Source organism: Podarcis liolepis (assembly GCF_965112155.1).
Source record: "Podarcis liolepis genome assembly, chromosome: 17".
Lineage (NCBI taxonomy): Eukaryota > Metazoa > Chordata > Lepidosauria > Squamata > Lacertidae > Podarcis > Podarcis liolepis.
The window spans coordinates 9,766,840-9,784,058 of NC_139571.1; the positions used below are offsets into that span (position 1 = coordinate 9,766,840).

General features: G+C 42.8%; 1 protein-coding gene across 4 annotated transcripts; it reads left to right on the forward strand.

Moving 5' to 3' along the window:
• The first annotated feature begins 374 nt into the window (after window positions 1–374).
• ECSIT (ECSIT signaling integrator) lies at window positions 375–16,242 on the forward strand. Of its 4 annotated transcripts, none has more exons than XM_083483116.1 (8): window positions 375–443; window positions 2,686–2,896; window positions 4,027–4,444; window positions 7,174–7,397; window positions 8,602–8,659; window positions 11,343–11,491; window positions 13,005–13,107; window positions 15,316–16,242. In XM_083483116.1, the coding sequence occupies exons 2-8, from the start codon at window positions 2,777–2,779 to the stop codon at window positions 15,537–15,539; spliced, it is 1,296 nt and encodes a 431-aa protein (XP_083339242.1). In that variant the 5' UTR covers window positions 375–443; window positions 2,686–2,776; the 3' UTR covers window positions 15,540–16,242. The 4 variants fall into 4 exon arrangements, with proteins under 4 accessions (XP_083339242.1, XP_083339243.1, XP_083339241.1 ...); XM_083483117.1 differs by having other exon boundaries at window positions 379–434; XM_083483115.1 differs by having other exon boundaries at window positions 429–447; window positions 2,652–2,896.
• Window positions 16,243–17,219: the final 977 nt, after the last annotated feature.

The window sequence follows — 17,219 nt, forward strand, 5'->3', positions numbered from 1 at the left end:
CGAAGAGTCAGACACGACTAAACGACTAAACAACAGGATACCGGATTTTAGCCATTTTGGGGGGGCGAAGTTCGTGTGCGTGCAAATAGTTAGCCTGGACTGGGGCGCAAACCAGCACTGGGAACGTCTTCCCCCCATCGCTAACCCGGCATCAGCTGCTGGCTTCCCGCCTTGCATGCACCTTGCGGGAAAGGCGCAGGGGTATCTTGCCGCCACTGAATTGGGACCCCTTCGGATTCGGCGCGCGGGGCAGCACCGCCGACCGCGCAGGTCCTAAGGAACCCAGATTTCGCCGCTCGCTCGCCTCTGATGCGCCGCGAACCAGCCGCTTCGTTCAGGGAGGAGCTTGAGGGCGAGGCCCCGCCCTCTCCCCACTGATTGGGCAGCTTGCGAAGGCTACGTCACGCGGAGAGGTTTCAAGATGGCGCTGCCCGGTAAGGGAGGTCAGTTGTGGGTGAGGGGCTACTGGGTAGGGGGGTGGCTCCGGGGAAGGAGAAAGCAGGAAGCTCCGAATAATTGACAGCCGTGGCGGTTATCCCCATAGATTATGTCCTAGCATGTCGTTACCGGGTTGTTGGGGTTCGTTTTTTTAAAGTAATGTGTGAATGTCAAACACGTGTTTGTGATCACGTGTGTTGCAGCGGCTTCGAATCCCCCTCGTATGTGGCAGCCCTCCCGCAGAATCTGACCTCAAGTCTCAATAGTCCGGTTTTTAAAATGAGAATAGTGGTCGATTGCCTTGCACAAGTGAAGACCAGCCTTTCTCAATCTTGGGGTCCTCCAAGTGGTTTTGGACTTCCATCTCCCATCACCCCCAGATAGCAGGATAGTCAGGGATGGTGGGAGCTGTCATCCGACGACATGTGGGGAACCCAAAGTTGTGGGGGGCTGAGTTTAGACTGGCCTGTAAATGGAAGGGTAATGATAACGGTAGGAGCTATTTAACTGTATTTCAATATGCCTGCGGTTGCTTTCTCATATTATCTAACTTGGCCTGTGAATGCCCTGTGGCTCCTCTCAGGAGCTAAGGGGAGGTAGGAAGGTAAATAAATGTTTGCCCCAGTTAGCTTTGGATGTGTATAGTACACTAATGAATTCCAGCTGTCTTCTACCAAGAAGAAAAACAATCTCTCAAATGACCTGTTGATGGCATTTTACCATTGTACTGAGGAGAGTGTATTAACTTATGGTCTGTGTGTGTGGTTTGGGAGCTGCACGGCCAGGGGAAAAACAACGCTGTCCAGGGTTGTAAAGACTGCAGAGAGAATAATTGGGTGCACTCTTCCCACCTTGGATCAAATCTGTGCTTCCAGATGCCATAAGAAAGCTGCAGAGATAGTGCACACCCAATGATCTCTTTCAGCTTCTGCCTTCTGGAAGAAGGTACAGGGTTATAAAGACTAGGACTAGCCGTCTGAGAAACAGTTTCTACCCAAATGCAATTCTGGTTTTAAACTCAGTATAAGGAGTCTCTATAGGAGCATATTGGGACGCGGGTGGTGCTGTGAGTTAAACCACAGAGACTAGGACTTGCCGATCAGAAGGTTGGCGGTTCGAATCCCCGCGATGGGGTGAGCTCCTGTTGCTCGGTCCCTGCTCCTGCCAACCTAGCAGTTTGAAAGCACGTCAAAGTGCAAGTAGATAAATAGATACCACTCTGGCAGGAAGGTAAACGGCGTTTCCGTGTGCTGCTCTGGTTCGCCAGAAGCGGCTTAGTCATGCTGGCCACATAACCTGGAAGCTGTACACTGGCTCCCTTGGCCAATAAAGCGAGATGAACGCCGCAACCCCAGAGTCGGCCACGACTGGACCTAATGGTCAGGGGCCCCTTTACCTTATAGGAGAATATTGTATTTTAAAATGGGGTTTCAGAGTTTTTAGGGGTTTTTGAATGTCTTGTGTAGATTTTCAATTTCATTGTTCTGTATGGGACAATGACAATAAAGATATCGTATCATATTGTAAGGTGCCTAATGTATCAAGCTACCTACACCTGTTTACACTTGACATGTTTAAAGGGGTGCATATCAGATGGGAAAGTTTTGTACATGTTGGGGGCTGGCATGTTGTCATAACAGAATGTAGTCTAGCTCTGTAACTGTGGTAAATGAGAATAAAAGAAAGTTCATATCCCAGTAACTTTCTTTTTTTTTAAAAAAAAGATATTTATTAAAATTTCAATTTTTTTGCAAACAAAAGAAAAAACAAACATAAAAATATTAAAAACACTTAAATTTCACACCTTATTTTCTTATTAATTATTTCCCCGACCTCCTCATACCTCCCCTTCTTGTATACCCAGTTTAAGTTGTTTGTACAGCAAATCCTTATCTCAACATCTTAGATTATTATAGCTTTAAGTTCTTACTTACAAAAAGAAAGTCGTTTTATCATAGTTACAGCTTGAAACCACTTAATTTCAATCCAGCATCATTCAACATTCCTTAATTTTATAATATTTTTGTAAATAGTCCTTAAATTTTTTCCAATCTTCTTCTGCCGACTCTTCTCCCTGGTCCCGGATTCTGCCAGTCATTTCTGCAAGTCCCATACAGTCAATCAGCTTCATCTGCCATTCTTCCAAAGTGGGTAGGTCTTGTGTCTTCCACATATCCCAGTAACTTTCTTATCCTATGATCTCTGACACTGAGCAGATTTCTGTCCTTCCCAAACTCTGTGTTTCAGGTGTAGCTGATGGACGTGAGCTGTAGCATTTTGCCAGAAGCAGCATTTTGCTGTATTTTGCTGCCCAGTTCGGGAAAGACAGGCTGCCGCCATGAACTGCTTGTGGACGTTACTGCTGGCCCAGAAGCTCTCTGCTGGAAGGGCCACTCTGCTGATGAAGGCTGCTTCTAAGAGAGAGCTCCAACAGCTTCTGAGAAGCGACTGTCTCCAGGTAAAAGTGTATCTAAGCAGTTCTCTTTTGCCTTCTTGAAGGTATACTTCAGATTCACAGAGATCTGTGCCTGTTCCTAGGTTCTGGGTTAAATTGTTTGGGGTCTGATGCCTGTCATTCTGTGAAGTTTCCCGACTCATAATTCTTTGGACTTATCCACACTTCCCTTTTGTCCTCGCTTTCTAGACACAGGTCTGCACTTTTAAGCTCAGTTTCTGAGTGCTCTTTTTTCTGCCCTGGAGGTTTCCCCACTAAAACCCGCTCTTTAAAGCTGAAGCACAACAAACAGCAATGCAGGTTTACTTTGGATTGCTGTTTGCTCTGATTCAGTGGTAAAGAGTGGGTTTTCACAGGGAGGAAAAAAAAAGAGCAAAGCAAAAACAAAAAAAAACCCCAAACAAAGCACTCAGACATTGAAACTTTAAAGTGTGAATCGTGCCTGGAAAGCAGGGTGGATAAAAATAAATGATTTTTTAAAATAAATAAATGAGATTTTTTATTTATTTATTTATTTAAATTGGATTTTTAAAATAAAATGCTTTTGGAGGGAAAATCTTTCTAAAGATAATTTTCTATTTAAGTTACATTATAGTCCAAATGCAATTCATCAGGAAATAAGGATTTTAAAAAAGTTTTTCATGGGTGCTAAAACTCTTAAGGTTTTTTTTTTTTAAATCATTTAACCACATCAGTTAACAAACATGGATACATCTGCTATAATGTTACTGTTTTAGTTAAATAAATGGTTTAAATTATTATTAAGGAAATGATTATTTTTCTCCTTCCAATAAAAGACAGCTGAAAAGTTGTCCAAATATAAACAGTTATTAAACCTCACAATAATTTCATAATTATCTGTCAATGTCTTTCTAATTGTATAACCAAATCAGTAATTTTTGCTATAACTGTAAAAACTACTCTGAAAATTTATTATTCCAAAAATGAAACCTTCATCATATTATGATTATACCAGCAAGAATGAGTCTTCCTGTTAAAAAAGAAGATTATAATCAAATCTTACTGACTAGTGATTTAAATCGTGATTTAAAACGATTTGGTTTAAATCAAATCCACCCTGCATGGAGGAAAGGTAAGTGTGGCTAAGCCCTTTGTTTGTTTCTCTTTCTTAGAACTTCAGGTTGGGTACAGTGAGGAGCATCCAGGGAAGCACAGCACTTGGCACTACCACCCCTTCGAAGGGCGATGGAAACAATGACAAAGAATCTACCCAACGAGCCTTGATGACTGTTGAAGATATCTTTGAGAGCACCACTGAAACTGCAAAGACTAAAGCCACGTTTCAGGAAGCTGTGGACATCTTCTGCAAGCGGGACATTCGCCACAGGGGTCACGTGGAATTCATCTATGCAGCGCTGAAGAAGATGCCGGAGTATGGGGTAGAGAAGGACATCAATGTCTACAACAAAATCTTGGATGTCTTCCCCAAGGAGGTATTTGTGCCTCGCAATTTCATCCAGAGGATGTTCAATCACTACCCTCGACAACAGGAGTGTGGTGTCCAGGTGCTTGAGCAGATGGAGACCTATGGTAGGCATGCAAGAACGTCAGTAGTTTCCAAGGGGTGTGTTAATAATAATGTTGTTGTTGTTTCGTCATTTAGTCGTGTCCGACTCTTCATGACCCCACGAACCAGAGCACGCCAGGCACTCCTGTCTTCCACTGCCTCCCGCAGTTTGGTCAAACTCATGCTGGTAGCTTCGAGAACACTGTCCAACCATCTCGTCCTCTGTCATCCCCTTCTCCTTGTGCCCTCCATCTTTCCCAACATCAGGGTCTTTTCCAGGGAGTCTTCTCTTCTCATGAGGTGGCCAAAGTATTGGAGCCTCAGCTTCAGGATCTGTCCTTCCAGTAAGCACTCAGGGCTGATTTCCTTAAGAATGGAGAGGTTTGATCTTCTTGCAGTCCATGGGACTCTCAAGAGTCTCCTCCAGCACCATAATTCAAAAGCATCAATTCTTCGGCAATCAGCCTTCTTTATGGACCAGCTCTCACTTCCATACATCACTACTGGGAAAGCCATAACTTTAACTATACGGACTAATAATAATAATAATAATAATTATTATTATTATTATTATTATTAATACCCCACCCATCTGGCTGAGTTTCCCCAGCCACTCTGGTCGGCTCCCAATCGGGTGCTAAAAACAATACAGCATTAAATATTAAAAACTTCCCTAAACAGCCTTGCCTTCAGATGTCTTTTCAAGATAGAATAGCTGTTTGTTCTGTGATCAGCGTTTAAGACTCCTAGGACTTAGTTGAAGAACTCAGCAATAGTTTTGTGTTGCACGAATCTCAAATATTGTCAACACATTGTGGGAAGGGAGCTATTAGTGAAGGGATATACATTTTAAATTATGTATACATTCTGAATTTATGATGAATAATTATGCACATCTCAAAGCTACCCTTTACTAGTCCTATAAAAGAAACAGTTATCTCCTCATCTAGTTTCTTCTTGTTACTCCTGACAATTATCTGGTTAGCAAATCAGTATTATTTTTGGTAGTACTTGGATTTTATTTATTTCTGTTTGATACTCTGAATGACCCTGAGGGCTAAGTAGTGGGGAAATGGGATACAAAGGGTGGAAAAGTCAGGGATGTAGATTAACAGTGGCAATTAGAGATCACACTAGACAAGAGTTTCAAAAAGCATGGGGGAAATGCAGAGACTACTTCACAAAACAGTTCCCTAAAATACATACCTGGACTTGTTTCAATTAATGTCTGCAGGAGACTTTGTGGATATTTAAGTTATAATTAGAAAAATCTTAATAATTATTCATAAAGGAAACAGTTTATAAGAAGTAAATAAGGAGGCCAGATACAGGATAAAGGAAGTCTTTTATTTGGTTGTTTGTATTGTTGTATGTTATGCTCACTGTATGTTATGTTCACGTTTAATGAGGGTGGATTTGTGTATTTGGGTGGGTGGGTGGGGTTTGTGTTATGTTGTAAATAAAATTCCAATAAAATTAAAAAAATTAAAAAGAAAAAAGTCAGGGATGGTGAGGACATATAAGTCCCTTAAATGATGAAAGCATGGACCTTTCCATCAGCCTAGAGAGCCAGTGTGGTGTGGTGGTTAAGAGCGGTAGTCTCATAATCTGGGGAACCGGGTTCGCTTCCCCGCTCCTCCACATGCAGCTGCTGGGTGACCTTGGGCTAGTCACACTTCTCTGAAGTCTCTCAGCCCCACTCACCTCACAGAGTGTTTATTGTGGGAGAGGAAGGGAAAGGAGAATGTTAGCCGCTTTGAGACTCCTTAAAGGGAGTGAAAGGCGGGATATCAAATCCAAACTCTTCTTCTTCTAGAGTGATCATAAATATTTTCAAAATGCCACGTAGGTTTTCTAAATAATCAGCAGAGCCTGCTGAACTAGTGTCAAACACTGCCACCCGAACAAACATAGCTGGAGAACTTAGCAGAGAGATTTTCCTCCACTTGAAGGAGTCCCATCTTTTTACTTTGGAGGGATTGTGGACAACATAGTGTGATGGTATGGGAACCACACATGGCCCAGTGAGTCTACTCTCAGTAGATGCTCACATAACATAACACAATAAAAACAGCGCTCATAAAGATAAAATATACAATTGGAGCAAATTGCAGCAATAGTTCATGAGTTAAAATTGAGATATATACATACATACAGATTTGGGCTACCATAAAAAATTGACCCTGAGGCACCCCAAAGGGCGACTTCAGCATTTTCCTAGCAAGCTATTTTATTCCAGAGGATTATCTGTGCCTACAAATCTGGGCGTAGAATCTGGCTACCAGCCAGGTCATCTTATGATCTTTGCCTAAGAGGGGAGAATTAAGTTTGGACTTGTCTGAAAGATCGGCGAGCCTCTTCAGCAAAGGATCAATGGTGTCTCTAAGAATCTCAACATAAAAAGGACATCTGAAAAAACATATGTTCGAGGCTTTCTATTTCCCCTAATGGGCAGGCGCAAAGTCTCCATAGCCCAGTGTAATTCTTTATACTGTTAATGTGTGGGACTGGAACATTATGGGGCGAGAGTGGTGGGGACGTGGCGCTTGTGTCTCATAGTGAGCTCTGAAGGACCAAGCAGTATAGAGCATGTGCCCTTAAGTTGCAGCTTCACCAATTAAAATGGTCCCCCGCTGAATCGCTAAGTACAGCCTCCAGTCCGGGGTCCAGACACTTGGAGTCATATTTCGTGGGTGGGGAAAGGAGATCCTGCCACACTCATCACAGTCTTGTCATTCCTCTTGCTCTGAAGGTATCATGCCGAACAAGGAGACAAAGCTTCTGCTCCTCCGGATCTTTGGGGACAAGAGCCACCCGGTGAGGAAATACCAGAGGATCATGTACTGGTTTCCTAAATTCAAGCACGTCAACCCTCACCCAGTTCCAGATCCTCTGCCAAAGGACCCTGTAGACCTGGCAAGGCTGGGCCTGCAGAGAATTGCAGCTGACTTGGATGGCAAGGTTACTGTATATCAGGTAGGTTGAGGCACTCTGAGATCCTGGCAGTGCAAGAGACCCTCTCCTCTGCAGCCTGAAATGATGGGAGGGAAGAACGGAAAGCTGTATCAGCTCATCTCATTCCAGCCCTGGTGCCTTTGGATCAGGTGTCCCTAAAATTGTGTGCCAGTGCTTCCGAATTCTGTAATAGGAAAACAAAGAATCTTGCGAGTAGGGATCTTGGCGTTTTGTAATAACTACATCCCCATCTCTTTCTGTGTAGCTGGATTCCTTAAACTTGGGCAGACCTTTGGCATTTGTGGTCTACCAGGCCAATAGTGCAGGTCCAGCCCTTTGGGCACTAAATTTGAAAAAATAAATATTGAGGAAGCATTTGCAAAAAGTATCTTGGCGAAGAAGTCTATGTCTTGTTTCTCCCTCCCGGGGAAAAAAAATGCTGTGTGTTTGCATCACATTGAAACCAGTGAGACTTGAACACGTTATTTCAAAAGGGTTGGTTAGGCTTTCTCTAGTTGACACCTTTTATTTGAAGCACGTTCCTCTTAATGTTTTGCACAGATTCCCAAAGGAGTTGTGTGAGAATGTTTGTGGTTTTGTTTTTTTTAAAAAAGTTTCTTGTCAGTCTGCTTACAAAGGGGTAAGGAAAGCCATGCAGCCAGTATTCCTCTTCCCCTGCTTTCTTAGTAAGAAATAAACCTGCTCCATTCAATGAGTGTCAAGAAACTGAAGTCTTAGGCACTGATTTTTTTTAAAAAAATGTTAAATTTAATTATATATCTCTGTATTTTATTCTGTGAACCACCCTGGGATCTCTTGATGTATATAAATTAAATTAATATTTTATTTTATTTTTAAACACATTGGATGACTTGTGTTTTTAGGTTTTCCTGTTTCGTACTGACTTTGAAGCCTCACTATAGTGTGTGCTTAACCCACTCTTCTGATATTTCCACATCCCTAACCACAAAATACCTGGCTGTATTTCTGCTGGATAGGCGGTGGAATTCCCACCCTCCTCTTCACTGCAGAATTAGAAGTTTTAAAAATGTCTCTGTTAATTTAGAGCTCGTAAGCTTGGGGTTTGGCTGTTAAACACTTGATTTGTTAGAGCAGTGAGGGCAGACTGTTTGTATAATTCCTGGTTTCGGCGGGGGGGGGGGGGCGGTTCTTGGCTGGGGAAGGAAATGGCCAATTAATAATAAAGCTATCTTGATGTTTTCAGCTGCCTCATTCGGAGATTTTGGACTCTGGAAAGACAATTGACCACCCGCATATTGTAGGTACTTAACCCCTTTGCATTATTCCTTTATGTTGAGTGGATAATCGCTGTGTTCTGGAGCTGAAGGGAGCAGGCAAGCTATAAAGGGGGCAGAAATGGATGCCCTCATAGGGCTATGGTATGCTTCGGTTGAACAGGGTTGTAAAGAGCAGGTGTTTCTGGTGTGAATTGTGCTACCTTTTTAAAAAATAATAATAAATTTTATTGATTTTCCATACAATTATACATTTCTATCCAAAATACAACAAATTATCTCCTTTTTTGAACTTCCTTCAGCGTCTCTGATAATCATCCATATTTATAACTTTAATTACACATTCCCTTCTTTCGTATTGCCATTATACCTCCCTTCCCCCACTATTTCATATTAACAATACTTCTCTATTTTTACAGTGCCTCTTGAAATCCCACTAGCGTTGTGTTCACGCCACATACGTTTTTCAGATAATCTACGAACTTTCCCCAGTCTTCGATGAACTTTTGGTCTTTGGTGTATCTGATTTTCCCAGTTAATTTGTCCAATTCCGCATAATCTGTCAATTTCAGTCTCCATTCTTCTATCGTCGGTATTTCCTCTTGCTTCCATTTCTGGGCCAACAAGATTCTGGCTGCCGTTGCTGCATATTGAAAGAGTTTACAGTCTTTTCTTCTTATGTCCTTTCCTAAGATCCCTAAAAGAAAAGCCTCCGGTTTTTTTTTGCAAAAGTATATCTTAACATTTTTTTCATTTCATTGTATATCATTTCCCAAAAGCTTTTCACTTTCTTACATTCCCACCGCACATGAAAGAACGTCCCTTCTTTTTCTTTACATTTCCAACATTTGTTACACGTCTTATACATCTTTGCTAACTTTACAGGTGTGATGTACCATCTGTAAAACATTTTCATAACATTTTCTTTCAGTGCCGTGCATGCAGAAAATTTTATATTCTCTTTCCACAATTTTTCCCATTCATCAAATTGAATATTATACCCAAAATCTTTGGCCCACTGTATCATTACCGATTTAACCTCTTCATCTTTCGTATGCCATTCCAACAATATCTTATACATTTTTGACAGAGTTTTAGTGAATTGTGCTACCTTAATATTTAACTCAGAATGGAACAAAGGGTGGACCAGCCCAAGTGTTGCCTGTTGTCTTCATACAGACTCTCACCTGACTCCTAGGGCTGTGTGATATCCTTTTATGCACTGAGTGACTTCTGTATCTTGAAGGGCATGAAATTCCAAAGCGTGGGAGGGTAATAAATCAACTTTAGAATTATCATTATTTATTTCATTTCTGTATCACTTTATAGTTTTTTTTTAAATCTCAGCAGTTTGCAACCTACATTAAAACATCAAATAAAAAAACCCAGAACAAAACTTTACTGAAGAAAGTCAAGTGCACATTCAAAGCAACCTAATTTAACAGGAAGCTAAAATATTATCTTAAAGATTTCAAAATAAAACATTACAAAAGAGGTCAACTACAGAATGCACATTTAATGCTGCAAAGTTAGCAATAAATTTTATCTTAAACATTTCAAAAGAAAACATTATCAAAAGAAATCAGATATAAAATGCACATTTAAAACAGCATAATTAGCAAGAGAATAAAGTATTATAAGCATAGAACATAGCTGCTGCTGCTGCTGCTGCTGCTGCTGCTGCTGCTGCTGCTGCCATTCCTGCCAGTGGAGGTTGATGGGGTCTGTGGAAGCTGAGGCTCAATGATCTGAGAGACAGTCAAAAGGGTCTCTGGCCTCTTCAGCAGTCTCAGCTTTTGTAGTTGGAGTCAGAGCCACATCCTCCCAGACCAGGTGGGAAAAGGCCAGCAAGGCAGGGAACAGGCATTCCAAGTCTCACAGCCAAGATGATCATCATAGAATATTACATGCATCCCATGTCTCCACTTCTTACTGCTATGACATTAGACAACTTAACGCTTGGGGAAATCCTTCTAAGTTTTTTAGCTATCTCAGCGACTACTCTTCTCCCACTGAACTAGGAACAAAAACCCAAGTGAATACAACATTTTGTGTGATGGCAAAAGTGCTGTCTGTTTTTTAAATTAGTTTTTATTGGGGGTTTTTGTGTTACAAAGCAAACAGATAAACGGGGACCAGTGCCTCTGTTGTCTCCACTTTCAATTCATAGCTTTTTTCGCAGTTCGTTTACGTTTGGTGTGAGACATTTTTGTCATAGACAGTTGGGGGGGGAGAGAGATGGGGGTATTGTTCTTTCATTCTATTGCAAAAGTGCTGTGTTAAAGAGGGAAAAAAGTAAGTTTACAAAATTTCTTCAAACTACAATACTTGGCCTACCAGAATACTTTAGCAACAGTAAGCATGGTAAAGAACCCCAAAGGGAGGGATGGGTCCAGCGTTTGGTTAATGGTGGAAATAGTTTTAAGAGTCCTGGGTCTATAAATCCCACCCTTTGACCTGTAGGAGTGCTGCCTAAGTTCCTTGGCTTCTGCTTCCATCTCCCTGCTTTCCATTCTTCATCAGAAACAAAACCACAAAAAAGCCATTTGGTGACTCTCTGCTATTGTTTAGTTCATAACAGATGTGCATATCAGATCCACCTTTCCCTCCAGTGAAACCATGTCCTTTTCAAGCATTATTTTTGATATGACTGTGATACCTAACCATTGGTTTATAACCATTTCCTTTATCTATACTTTTCCCCTTTTAGGAATCCAGAGCCCTGACCAGCAGTCGCTCCTGGCTCACCACAATACAGACAGGCCTGTTTTTGTTGAAGGCCCCTTCCGCTTGTGGCTGAAGGAGACATGTGTTTATTACTATGTGCTCAGGGCAGAGCTGTTGCCTCGAGGAGAAAGGGTAAATGGCCTGTCCTTTCTCCCAACTCCCCTTTGAAGGCCTGTTGGAGGACCTGTAAGATCACTATGCTGAAGTGCTTCAGCAGAAAAGGAACTTGCCTTGGGAAAACAGAGAGCTGGGATAGTACTGTTTGTATTTTGTTTTTGGGGGAGAGATGGTGATATGTCTGTGGGTTGGGGAGGTTGGTGATTCAGAGCAATAATAATAATAATAATAATAATAATAATAATAATAATAATAATTTATTTATTTATACCCCGCTCTCCCCAGCCAAGACCGGGCTCAGGGCGGCTAACAACCAATAATAAAAACAAGTTGATTAAAATACAATTTAAAAGATTAAGATACAATATTAAAACATTAGGGTGCAATCTCTTCATAGGAGGAGAAAGAAAAAAGAAAGAGGGGGAGGGAATCAAACTGATTGTAAGCCAAAGGCCAGGTGGAACAACTCTGTCTTACAGGCCCTGCGGAAAGATATCAGATCCCGCAGGGCCCTGGTCTCAAGAGACAGAGCATTCCACCAGGCTGGAGCCAGTGTTCAGAAGGCCCTGGCTCTGGTTGAGGCTAATCTAACTTAGGGCCCGGGACCTCTAGGGTGTTGCTAAGGTCCTTAAGGTCCTCCGTGGGGCATACCAGGAGAGGCGGTCCCGTAGGTACGAGGATAATGGATAAAATGGCTAATATATTCCTAGTGCTTTAGACTTTCTGCAGCTTAGAAAGGATTTAAGAAATGGTTGTAATCTCACCTGAGGCATCTTTAAAGGAAATTGGGTATTGGGTGCTTTTTGCTGAATTTAAGGAACCAGACAAGATCGTCAGTGGGACTTTTCAGAAATTGAACACGTTAAACAAATACTGTATTATTAAGTCTATCCCTGTTTAATCAGCCATCTCTCCATTTGTGTTCACTGCATGGTGGAATGTGCATTGAATATGCACTGGAGCAAGTACAGCCAAAGTGTTAGTGCATATGGCAGCAGGAAGGAACAGAAAGAGACAGAGAAGTCTTGGCTGTGTGGGGAAAGAAGGGTTTCCACTTGCAGGAGCAGAAGAGGAACAAGGAGCCTGACTTTGAAAACTTAGTTTAACAAGGGAAAGTCTTGTGATCTAGAGAAAGCAAATGGGGAGTTGCTGTTTGCTTAATGCAGGAAGATTCCCTCCCCTCCTAATACAGAATACTGAGAGAGCATATTTGAGGAGTTAGACAAGCTTCAGCAAGGACAGTTCAAGCACTGCCAGTCAGTAAGGTTTGGGCTGGGCAAGTTGACCATTGGAAGTGAATGAGAAAGAAACACATCACTCTTAACTGTGCTGTAGTATCCTCAGAAGCATCTGCTGTGCATGGATATAGTATACACAAGTAGGCCTGATCCTGCTCTTCTAGGGAATATGTCTTGTTGGGGTGTGGGTGCTAATTCGAAGCGCCAGGGCTAGTGTTCTTTGCAGCTAGGTCATTTTGTTGGCTGTGAAAGTAATACAGTCTCTCTCCCCCTGCTTCTTTTCACAAAAGGAAGAAGTGATTGACCCAGAAAGGAATTTCTACTACCCTATGTACCTGGATATTGATCTGGAACGGGATCTTTGGGATGATTACGAATTTGACATAGATGAAGGTAGTTGCCGTTCATGTCGTTTTTGTGGGTATTATTTTTTTAATCATTAATGTGGTAGAAGCGCTTCAGGGTAACAGGAGACAATATGGGCCATTCCATAAGAATTTTCCCACGCTGGATCAGACCAGAAGTGACTTAATGAGATGCTTACTGGAAGCCTGCAAGCGGGGCTCCTACTTGTGAGTCCTTGCAACTGGTATTCAGTGTCATACTACCTGCAACACCATCACAGCTAGCCGTGCTTTGCACAAATTTGTCTAATGGGCACCTTTAGCTTATGTTGCTGACATTTTCTTTTTTTTTTCCAAATTTTTAAATTGATTTTCAAAATTTCAAAACAGACAAACAGACATACATACATCCTGTTTAAATCTTGGTAACATTATTAAGTGACTTCCTCAAATCCCCTTGGTTGAATTTCATTTTATATCATTATAACAGTTTTCCAAAATCTATTTTCTCAAAAAATTAACTTGATCACTTAACATCTTTGATTCTTTCTAATTTAAATTTAAACATCTTAAATCTTATCCTTACATATTTGAATCCTAAGCCTATCTATTATTTGCAAGCTTTTCCAATTAAGTTATCTTTACATATTTAGCTAAATAGTCCTTAAATTTCATCCATTCTTCCTGATACTCCTCCTCCTTCTGGCCGCGGACTCTTCCAGTCAGGTCGGCCAGCTCCGAAAAGTCCATCATCTTCATCTGCTAATCTTCCATATGCTGCCAACATTTTCTGAGATTATCTTGGAACATGGTGTGGATTGGGAGGTGGTGGACTTGAAAACAGGAGCTATTGCTAGCCGTGCAAATTCCTCCCTTTTGTATTCTGTTGAAGTTGCTCAACTGCTCATCTTATGTTGACTCTGATGAAAACATGGGGTCAAATTCTGCACAGACTCCCATGCATGTGGCACTGCAGGAGGCTACAGTCTTGTTACAGTCTTTGATTGGGCAGGGCTATAATTAATTTGGCAGTCAGTGACCAGCAAGTAGTCTATACAGTGGTACCTCGGGTTAAGTACTTAATTCATTCCGGAGGTCCGTTCTTAACTTGAAACTGTTCTTAACCTGATGCACCACTTTAGCTAATGGGGCCTCCTGCTGCTGCTGTGCCGCCAGAGCAAGATTTCTGTTCTTATCCTGAAGCAAAGTTCTTAACCTGAAGCACTGTTTCTGGGTTAGCGGAGTCTGTAACCTGAAGCGTATGTGTCAACGGTTCCCGTGTGTCAGAGGCAACGTCTCCGTCAGCAGGGAGAGGAAATGAGTCAGGGCTGACCACGCCTCCATGGGAGAAGGGGGGAATGGAGGGAAGGTCAGAACCAGCTATCCTCCTGGAAAAGGAGGAGAGCAGTGACGGGAGTAGTGTAACGATTAGAAGGAAGGTTGGGAGCTGGGCGCGCGCGCCAAGTTCAAATGTACAGGCGCGCGGGGAAGCAGAGAGCCCGGATTGGGAGCCAGGTCCTAAAGCCTGCCGGAGGGAGGGGGAACAATCCGGGGAATCAGCGTCAGAGGAGTCCAGGAGGGGCGAAGCTCCGGCGAGCAGGAAGACCCAGCGGAAGAGGGAAAGAAGGAGGTGGAGCAAAGCAAGGGTCTTAAACTGGTGCCGGGGAGGGAGTGACTCAGAGGGGACTTCAACGGTCTAGCGTAACAGACGTAGGGCTGCGCGCCGCGGCTGTGAAACAGAAAATGAACTGCAATAAACACTTCTGTATATAAAGAGAAACTGGCGTTGGTCCTTTTGTGAGCTGGGACCTGAGGCAGCCCTGACAGTATGTAACCTGAAGCGTATGCAACCCGAGGTACCACTGTATAAGGAATAAGAAAACTGCCAAAGAAATGTGGGACAGTCTTGCAGCAGTATATATTAGAAAAGAGTCGGCGTCTGCATTGACGTTTTTCAAGCAGCTGTACCAGACGAAGTTGCAGCCTGGTGGTGACCTGGCAGCACACTTGAGACATCTGGAGGTGATACGTGGCGAATTAATTTGAAGGGTAGGTGCTCAGATAGGAAAGTAACTATGCCATTTGGGCTGGATAAAGAACAGAGCTAGGGATGTTTGGAGTCTCAGGTCTGGTTGTTGAGCAGGGCTTCTCGTTCTACACAATGTATGCAAGATCACTGCTCAGATTCTTTGCTTTCACTTCTTTTTTCTTTTCCTGTTTCAAAATAATGACGCTCTTCTTTGTGCTTTCCCCGTAGTTGAAGAGGGCCCTGTATTTGCCATGTGTATGGCAGGGGCAGGAGACCAGGCCACCTTGGCCAAGTGGATTGTGGGTCTTCAGGAAACAAACCCAGTATTGCGTCAGACGCCGGTTGTGTTCCGTCTCACCCCTGGGCCCCGGGAGCTACAGTCAGGCACCAACTTGGATGACGATAGTGAAGAGGAGATGGCGGAAGCTCAACGCCTCAACAGAGATCTTTGAGCACATGTTTTCAACAGAGGTCTTTAATTTATTGAGTATAATTTCATGCTTGTGCTTTAAATCCCAGGTTGCTAGTGCAATCATTCCTACAAATGATCGGAGGAATTTTGGGTTCAGTCTTGATTGCTTGGTGGATTGAGGGCACCTGTTCTTCAACAAAGCACCTCTCCTCTCAGCTACAACACTTAACATTGAACACCTGTGGACAGAGTCGACACCTTTGCTATAACAGCAGCAGAGGAATGTTGCATCTCCTTTTGGAAACGTTTTTCCCCAGATAAACTTTCAGATCAAGAGTTGATACCTTTAAAAATCGCTGCTGCTCTTTCAATTGTCTGAGAGGCTGCAGTGAACTTCCCTGTGTTCCCTTCTGTAGCGTTTCCTTTTTAGAAATCCACTTTCCTTGAGTTCTTCCTGATGGTTTCATAACAGCGTTTTCAGTGACAGAGCCTCCATTCTTTGACTACAATTCTTCACTTCCTTATCACTGCAGCCCTGGCAGTTAGATGAGCTGAGCTTTTCTTCCTCTCATTGACCTGATACTGGAATTGGAAGGTTTGGTACTCTATGAGTATTGGTCAGTGGTAAGGATTAAAAGTCTGTGGGTTGTTTTTCCTGATGTGATTCTGCTTTTGTACCTCCCTCCCAGCACCACTGTCTTTGTGTAATATATGCTAGCATTAAAAAAGAAAGTCAAATGTCATGTGTGTGTAGAATTTAATTTAAAGTTTTAATAGAGGCTGGTTATGTTTATTTTATTTTATTATTTCCTAGCACCTCGTGCACACGCGGTCGTGCGTGAGTGGAATGTGTGTAAATGCTTGTACAGTTGTACCTTGGAAGTTGAACAGAATCCGTTCCGGAAGTCCGTTTGACTTCCAAAACGTTTGGAAACCAAAGCACAGCTTCTGATTGGCTGCAGGAAGCTTCTGCAGCCAATCGGAAGCCACGCCGGACGTCCAGCTTCTGAAAATCGTTCAAAACCCGAAACACTCACTTCTAGGTTTCAATCGTTCGGGAGCCGATTTGTTCAGGAGCCAAGGCATTCGAGAGCCAAGGTACGACTGTAGTTGTTGGTTGAGCAAGGCTTTTGACCACAAGCAAGTGACCCTAATACAGAGTCACTTCCATTTCAGTTTCAGTTTTCAGAAAACTCCACAATATGGAGTAAGAATAGTGGAAGAGACCCTAGGCATCAATGAACAAGAAACCACACAAGTAAAAACCCTGTTGTAAAGCAACAGCTCCAGCCCCAGGAGAGGAAAGGACATTAATTTAATATTCAACTGGATAAAAGTCAGGTGTAGACAATAAGTCATGGCTTTTATATGAGGGACATATACATGGGGACGCAGGTGGCGTTGTGGGTTAAACCACAGAGCCTAGGTCGGCGGTTTGAATCCCCATGACGAGGTGGGCTCCTGTTGCTCGGTCCCAGCTCCTGCCAACCTAGGAGTTCAAAAGCACGTCAAAGTGCAAGTAGATAAATAGGTACCACTCCGGCAGGAAGGCAAACAGCATTTCTGTGCGCTGCTTTGGTTCGCCAGAAGCAGCTTAGTCATGCTGGCCACATGACCCGGAAGCTGTACGCCAGCTCCCTCAGCCAATAAAGCGAGATGAGCGCTGCAACCCCAGAGTCGGCTACGACTGGATCTAACGGTCAGGGGTCCCTTTACCTTT